Source organism: Epinephelus moara, chromosome 17, assembly GCF_006386435.1.
Source record: "Epinephelus moara isolate mb chromosome 17, YSFRI_EMoa_1.0, whole genome shotgun sequence".
NCBI lineage: Eukaryota > Metazoa > Chordata > Actinopteri > Perciformes > Serranidae > Epinephelus > Epinephelus moara.
Genome location: NC_065522.1, coordinates 21,931,022 through 21,939,399, shown reverse-complemented (window position 1 = coordinate 21,939,399; position 8,378 = coordinate 21,931,022). Strand labels below are relative to the sequence as shown.

General features: G+C 40.7%; 1 protein-coding gene across 1 annotated transcript; it reads left to right on the top strand.

Moving 5' to 3' along the window:
• zgc:101810 (uncharacterized protein LOC493612 homolog) lies at positions 1-8,004 on the top strand. The gene is made up of 9 exons (XM_050066847.1): positions 1-179; positions 1,050-1,160; positions 2,729-2,887; positions 3,089-3,218; positions 3,369-3,505; positions 4,429-4,578; positions 5,105-5,250; positions 5,341-5,473; positions 7,304-8,004. The coding sequence occupies exons 1-9, from the start codon at positions 132-134 to the stop codon at positions 7,472-7,474; spliced, it is 1,185 nt and encodes a 394-aa protein (XP_049922804.1). The 5' UTR covers positions 1-131; the 3' UTR covers positions 7,475-8,004.
• The last annotated feature ends 374 nt before the right edge of the window (positions 8,005-8,378 follow it).

Here is an 8,378-nt window from a genome sequence, read left to right as displayed (position 1 = left end):
AAGGAGTTGCAAGAAGACTTCTGCTTACCTGTCAGTTTCAGTCACTGCCAAATTCATGTGTATTAATCTTGTATTGGGTATCTGTTAGTCAGACCCCTGTCCTGACAGGAGGGAGCATCTTGAGCTGAAGCATGGACAGCGAGGGGAGAAAAGTGGTGGTGTGTGACAATGGGACGGGGGTGAGTCAAACTGTGTCTTTATGCAGTAGCTTGACAGCCTGTTAACAGCACTGGTTATTGACTTTGTTGCTTTCCAGTATTCAAAGTGTTCTCTTCAACCTGTCACACTGGTTTCTATGCAAACAGCTGTGTGAAACATCTGTTATATTGTAAAGTAGTGGCTCTATGGAGGTTAAAGTTAGCCTCTGGATTGTGGTTATCATGTGAAGGGTGTGAATGTGTGTGCAGCCTGATTCCACATCTGTCTGAACTTGTCACTCTGCCTCTAATCTGCACACACAGCCATACATGGTCGTGATGCTTCAAAGTGAGCAACAATTGGGTGAAAAGCAGGAAGAGAGATTTGACTCAGGAGTGGCTCTTCAGTTTCGTATTTTGGCTTGTTAATGTTGATGTCCAGGCTAAACTGGAGTTATATGAAGTGTACCTGCAGTCGGTGACGGGCTGTGTCCTGTGTTCTGCCTCTGCTTGGAATGTATTGCATCCCTTCAGGCTAAGGAATGTGTCTATGGGCACAGAGACAAGTTGAGACACTGCAGGCTGAGGTGTAGTCATGACAGGCAGAGGAGCCAGGCCATTTTAAATCAATGTAATAAATGCAGTATTTCCTCATGCTTTTAAAAGTGTAATGAAATTGCATTGTCTGATAATAATCAGTAAATGCAGCATGATAATACACTTCCTGGATACAGATTAACCCCAGTGTGGGATTAAACTGAATTGAACTGATTCATGAATGGGAATTATCCATTACAAACGGCTTCAGTGCTTCAATGTGCAGCTTCAATTCAGGAATACACAACACAAACGTTCAGTTTCAGAGAATGTAGCCCACACATCTTCACATTTCACTCTCACATCCTTCCCCAGTTCGTCAAGTGCGGCTTTGCCGGATCCAACTTCCCCGAACACATCTTCCCCGCCATGGTGGGTCGACCAATCATACGATCGAACACTAAAGTGGGCAACATCGAGATAAAGGTGAGATTACTTTGCAGTGCTCCTTCACTGCACCCTGCAGCTGAGATAAAGTCTGTAAGCACCGTGATCATGGACAATTCAACAGAATAAAACATGAAAAATCTATAAACTTTTCTTCCGTCATGTCTTGCTCTGTATATTTTTGCTAAATTTAACTGGTGAATGGATGAAAAACTAGATTTCCATGCAGTCTCTCATCACATAAACTGCATCTTTATGTAGTTGTATTGCTTTTTGGTAGGTCTGGAAACTCACTGTAAAGCTTTTCCAGCTAATTAAACCAACCTCTAAACTCTCAGCTCACATATAAGACAAAGACATCAGGCTTCCCAAGATAATTGTCTTATTTTTTACTTAAAATTACATGCACTTTTGCCCCCAATCGTGGGATGTGTTGAACCTCAGTAATGTAAGAGCACTGACCTATACAGGGTGCCTGCAGGTCCTTTTAAAGTCTTAAAATGTCAAGTGAAAATTGTCTTAGATTTGAATGTTGAAAGTCTTAAATGCCACAGACATTTTATCAAATTGCATTTTTCCATCCTTTAAATTTAATTTTACTTTATACTGTCACTTACATATTGGCAAAATTTGGATTAACCTACTTACCTTTATACCCACCTGCAATGCTTGAGCAAGAAAGAGATGATTTTTTTCATAAATCAGTCTTAAATTTGGTTCAAAATGATCTCGAAAAGGTCTAAAAAAGCATTGCATGGGGCATACAGCAAACATCTCCTCACGATCCGCTAGCTACATGTCCTCTGAATATGCTGTGAAAAAGTCTGGTCTCTGTAGGCAGCCCAGGCTCCACAAATGGCAACAAAACTGCTCTAACTGCCTCTCTGGGCCAAACATTCATGTGTGTGCGTTTGCGCGAGACCGTGAGAAATGTTTGCTGTATGTGACAAAAACTTTTCAAGCTTAGAAAGACTTAGAGAGCCTTTAAGAGAATAACACACATTGATGTATACATCCTCAAACTATGGTGTTTTAAAAAGTATTGTTTTGGTATCTGTGCAAAAATTAAGATATATTAGCACCGGCATCGAAATTTTAGAAACAATACCCGGCCCATACACTCTGTTCTTTTTGGGAAGACGAACTTAACATCTTGATACCTTGGAAACATTTTTTTAGAACAATTTACAAAACAAAATCATCACTAGGTAGATTCTGCAGTGAGGAAGAGGAAGAACAGCTGCATTTGTTGTTCCACTGCCCTCATGTTAAATATTTATTGGGTGTCCTGGATGAAAACAGTCCCCAGATCATAAATACCATTATTCTGTTGGGTAAAATATTTTTATTTAAAGCTCTATCAAGAAAAAATCGAATTTAAGTTTCCTGAAAAATACAGTGCAATGTCAGTTTCTTATGGAAAAAAAATTATTGCTATAAACTGTTGTAAAGTAGAACAACATAACATGAAATGGGAGAAAATTTGCTCCAGAGAAAAGAAAAGTGGAGCTATATAGAATTGTAATTACACTTTATCTGTCATATAAACTTATTTGTTTTTTTTTATTAGTACTATTAGCTGAACGTCTCCCACTCTGTCTCACCAGGACCTGATGGTGGGTGATGAGGCCAGCGAATGTCGCTCCATGCTGGAGGTGTCCTACCCCATGGAGAACGGTATGGTGCGCTCCTGGGACGACATGCTCCACCTGTGGGACTACACCTTCGGTCCCGACCGCCTGGACATCACCCCATCGGAATGCAAGGTAGGACACAGCTGGGCAGATGTTGTAGTGTACGCAGTTTCACAGTTCAACAGTATGTGACTGTTATATCTTCACAGGAAGTGACAAAACAAAATGAATTAAATATGTAAACAGAATGTTTCATATCATACCTGGTACACTACACAGAGTAAGTTTTTAAAGCCTTCCCTCAGTCTGTATTTTATTTTTTAATTCTTGAAGATCCTGCTGACGGAGCCGCCCATGAACCCAACCAAGAACCGGGAGAAGATCGCAGAGGTCATGTTTGAGAAGTACCAGTTCCACGGCATTTACGTGGCAATTCAGGCTGTGCTCACTCTGTATGCTCAGGGTAAGACATCACAACTCAAACCTCCTAACTCATAACCTTTTAATTTTGAGGTGTAACTGAGAGCAAATTACAGTAATGGTGGGTTTAAGTGCTGAGGATTACTGGAAATGCTTCATATAACACTCTTGTGGGAATCAATGCTGTCTCTAGGTTTGCTGACCGGTGTGGTGCTCGACTCGGGGGATGGTGTCACCCACATCTGTCCAGTGTACGAGGGCTTTTCTTTACCCCACCTCACACGTAGGCTGGACATCGCAGGACGCGACATCACACGCTACCTCATTAAGGTGAGCTGGCAGACGCTCGGTTCAGCTTTGTGGATGAAGGGTCTGAATATTGCACATGAAGAAATTAGGGACAAAATAAGAAAACACAACAGGTCTGTATCAAGCGCCAACCAATGTACCCAACGCGGAAGTGCCAAAAACTGCAGTTCCTCTAATGGCCACTAGAGGCTGGCTCCACAGTGAGTCAATCCCCATAGACTCCCCATGTTAAAATGCCCAACTGTTACAGTAGAAATAAACATGTTTACAGTCTGGTACAAAAAACAATTCCTGTTCTTGATAACTGTACAGGGATTCATTCTTATATAACTCACCTGTTTACGTGTTATTAAGCCTGAAAGATATGCATAATTAAAGGCATGGTCGCTTTGACACTAGTCACTAGTCACTACCACACCAACAATGTGGGTTAGGTAACGTTACCATGGTGTAACCCCAGATTCACAGAGTAAAGATGTAGCCATAGCTGTTGCTATTTCAGTGTGTTTTCAGCTGATGAAAGTAAATTGTAACATTTTGGTTGCCTAAAAAATTCTTGCTCAGCGTTTTGTCTCATTAAAAGACCCTCTAAGAAGTCAGATGTTAAGTATTTTTGGTATGCACATTCTGTTTTAATCATTATAAGCCTGTTTTTGCACACAAAAATTACTATTATCACAGTTACACATAGATGTCAAAGCACCATGCTAACCAGGCTAGCTGCTAGCCTTAGTGTTAGCTGCATTATCTCATCCAAACATGGTCATTTTTGGCTCCAAAATACCAAACTTGAGGCTTCAAAATGGGAGTGCACAAACCAATGGGTGAGATCAGGATGGCTATGTACATTGTTTTATACTGTCTATGGTCCAAATAGATTTTGTTGGTAAATATGCATAAGGGAAAATGACAAATACACAAATCTCTTATTTTCCCGCCATCAGCTCCTGCTTCTCCGCGGCTACGCCTTCAACCACTCGGCCGACTTTGAGACTGTGCGTTTGTTGAAGGAGAAGCTCTGCTACGTGGGATACAACATTGAACAGGAGCAGCGCCTGGCTGAAGAGACCACCTACCTGGTGGAGTCGTTCACGGTACGTAGTTTTAGTCTACGTTATTAACTAATATTATTTAGTCTATGGTTTAACCTTTTGGGAAACATGCTAATTTGCTTTCTTGGCAAAGTTTAGTTGAGAAGATTGATACCCGTCCTGCATCTGTGTTGGTAATTTGAAGCCAAAGCTAGCAGCCTGTTAGCTTAGCTTAGCATAAAGACTAGAAACAGGGGGAAACAACAAGCCTGGCACCAAAGGTAAAAAACAAAAAAATAATTACTGTATTTCCCCAAACTTCAAACAATTCCTTTAATGTAGTTACTTGTAGAATTGGAGCATGTCTGATTTTGGTGCCCTCTACTGGCTATAGAGAGTGCTCCAGGAATCCTAAAACCCAGATATAAGTTACAATTTAAGCACTCCTGGTTCCCTCGTCTCGAAGTCAATGGGTTATTTGAATGGGTTTTTGGTTAGACATAAAATACGTCAGTAAATACTGCACTCATCAATTTTGAAAGCGTTTAGGTGTCGTAAAAAATGTAACTGGTTCTTCTCTCCGGTGCAGCTCCCTGACGGCCGGCAGATAAAGGTGGGCGGAGAGCGGTTCGGGGCCCCTGAAGCCCTCTTCCAGCCTCACCTCATCAACGTGGAGGGAGCCGGCGTGGCTGAGCTGCTGTTTAACACCATCCAGGCTGCGGACATCGACCTCAGGTCTGAGCCTCCTCACTGCTGTCTGTACTGACGCACCTACACAAGATAAACAAAGCTCATCATCCTCCCATCTGTTTGTCTTCTGTGCAGGGCGGACTTCTATAAGCACATCGTCCTGTCCGGAGGCACCACCATGTACCCTGGACTTCCATCCAGACTGGAGCGAGAGATCAAGCAGCTCTACCTGGAGAGGGTGCTGGACGGAGACACCAAGAAACTATCAGTAAGAACTTTAATATCCACTAACTATATTTCTACTTCACTGGAGAGCAGCTGCACAGCTGGGGTTTAAAATCTTGATTATCTGTTAAACAAAGCGGCACTGCAGTGTTAGATAAGGTGTTATACAACTGCTGATCCTCTGTAATACCTTTGCAAAAACACTATAATCCATTAAGGTTAACAACAGTATAATCTGTAGAATAAATCACAATGTTAAAATAATACACTCTCAGTTCATTAAATAAATGTTACATGATACGATTTAAGAGCTCTTTTTGGTTATAATAAATGCATTTGACTAAAAACAATCTCACTTATTTGCTCTGGAGCTCTAAACTGTATCACACAGTCATTAAGACAAAGACTTACCAGACTTTTCTCGTGCTTTAATAGATTATAAAAAATATATATATATATATATATATAGTGAGACGTTTGTCACTCAGCCGCAATGTTGGATAAAGTCAAGCCAACATGAGTCCACATGTTGGCTTGACTTTAAAGCAAAGCAATCTTAGTTTTAGTCTACATTAATAACCAATGTTTTTAGTCTATGGCTTAACATTTTGGTTAATGTGCTAATTTGTTTTCTTGCCAACAGTTCGGTGAGAAAATAAATACCACTCCTGCATCTGTGTTATTAATATGAAGCTAAAGTTAGCAGTCTGTTAGCTTAGCTTAGCATAAAGACTAGAAATGGGGGAAACAGCTAGCCTGGCACCAAAGGTGAAAAACAAAATAAGTGCCAATGGACGCTCAAAACTAACAAGTTAGATGGTGTTTAAGTCGATTTACGGGGAGTTACACGGTTCTATGTAAGCTAAGCTAACTTAGCTTAGCTGTAAAATGAGAACGTAAAGTCAAGCCAAAACAAAGCACCGCTCATTGGCTGGAGGATTTTACAGCTAAACAGTACACTAAAATATGTCTCTGAAAACATCTGAGGTGAGAAATAGGCAATGCAGTAAGAGAATCTCGATTCATGTTTGATCAGCACTGCCTAGTTTGACAGTTTGACCACAGTTCACAAGCAGTGATCGACATGTCTGACAGCTGCATTAGAGACTCTTTGGCTCTGACTGGATGTTGCTGATTGCGCCATGGTCTGATTCTAGCATATAGAAGCAGTAGGAAGAGGAAGAGCGACATCATATTTGAGAATGTATTTCAATTATTCTGATGGTTCATCCAAGAGAAGTTTTCCTACAACAGTTGTAGGAGCAGTTTTGTCTGGAGCTCAAACACAGATACCCTTTTTCCACCAACATGGAACAGGTTCTTGTTTTGGTTCCTGCACCTAATTTTGAACCGTTAAGAGCAATTTGAGGGAGAATAAATTGGTTCAGAACCCAAAAAACTGGTTCTCTAAAGCCAAAAATAGCAGGTTTTCCTTGACCCTAAGTACAAACCATGACGACATCAGTGGGCGTGTCATATTCTACTGGTTTCAAAGAGAAGATAGAGTCAAGTGAGAAATCGTTGGTCCAGGCTTGTTTTCTGGGTGAAAACAAATATCTGTACTAACAGAACAAATGTTTGCAGGTAATCTACAAATTTTCTTTACTGCCGTTACTTCTGTTGTGCATTGTGCAACACCCTCCGTTGATGACACATCCTTGATTACAATGGTTCAGCTCAAGACTGGTGGAAACACTGGCAGGTTCGCTAGATAGCACCAAGGTTCCAGGAGTCATGAACAGAACCAGCTCAAGAACCAGAGCTAATTCAGTGGAAAAGGGGTGTGAGAGAGACAGAGTATAAATATTTTAAAAAGCCCATGTATGTACATGTTTCTATAACCTCTCCTCTCTTATTTTCTTCACCTGTGTAGAAGTTTAAGATCCGCATCGAGGACCCTCCCCGGCGTAAGCACATGGTGTTCCTGGGCGGCGCCGTGCTGGCCAACATCATGAAAGACAAGGAATCCTTCTGGCTGAGCAGGGCGGAGTACCAGGAGAAAGGCGTGGGAGTGCTGCAGAAACTGGGAGGTGGAGTCAGATAAAAATAAAGCTTGTAAAGGAAAACCCAGATACTTCTTCTCTGTTTTTTTTTTTTTTCAAATCGAAGTCTCACCTCTCATCGCTTGGCATGCTGGGTGAAAAAGCTGGCTCTCAGTGTACTTCACAGAAAACGACACTCCTTCATTCCTGCTAGTGCTGGAACAATATTTTGAACAACTCGTTCATCTTTTACCATAAATATGTTCAGGACATTCTGTACAGATGCAGCATATGGATACCTGAAACTTTTATAGAGGCCTTTTTATACACTGTGACAATTAAATCAGCATTTAAGGGTGCTATTTTTCTGTCATTTAAATTGGGTCTCGACATGATGCAAATCTCACAAGGTGATGGGTGACACAGTTTATAACTTGAAGAAATCCTATCCTATGAAAATATTTGTTACATCCAGATAACTTCATGCTGTGCTTTGTAAAACAATGAGAAAGGTTTGTTGGGAAACACCACTGACTGATGTAGAATATGTGAAATGTTTAAAACGGTAAATAAAGATTTTATTGGTGACAAATTCTTTGTCTTTTTTTTTTTTGTATTAGGGCAAAATCAGTCCTAGTATTTTATTAGTGAGATGTATCAGGATTTCTAACAGTTGTCTGTCAGAAATGCTTTTAAAGAGGAAGTGAGGCCTTCTTCAAAATTCATACATTACTCCTATGATCTAAGACAGTCCGAAAATATTAGTTAACATGAACAACTCTCCGATATTTAAAAACTGGAGTGCTAAAACTCAAATCTGTGATGTCATCAAGTATAAAGTCTGGAGCTGCTCCACAGACTGAATTGGAAGAGATGTTCTAGATGACATTGAGAGCAACCAGGGGAGTGCTCTGAGTATATGGGTACATTTTTTGTTTCATGAAATAGAACACTACAGCAGAATAT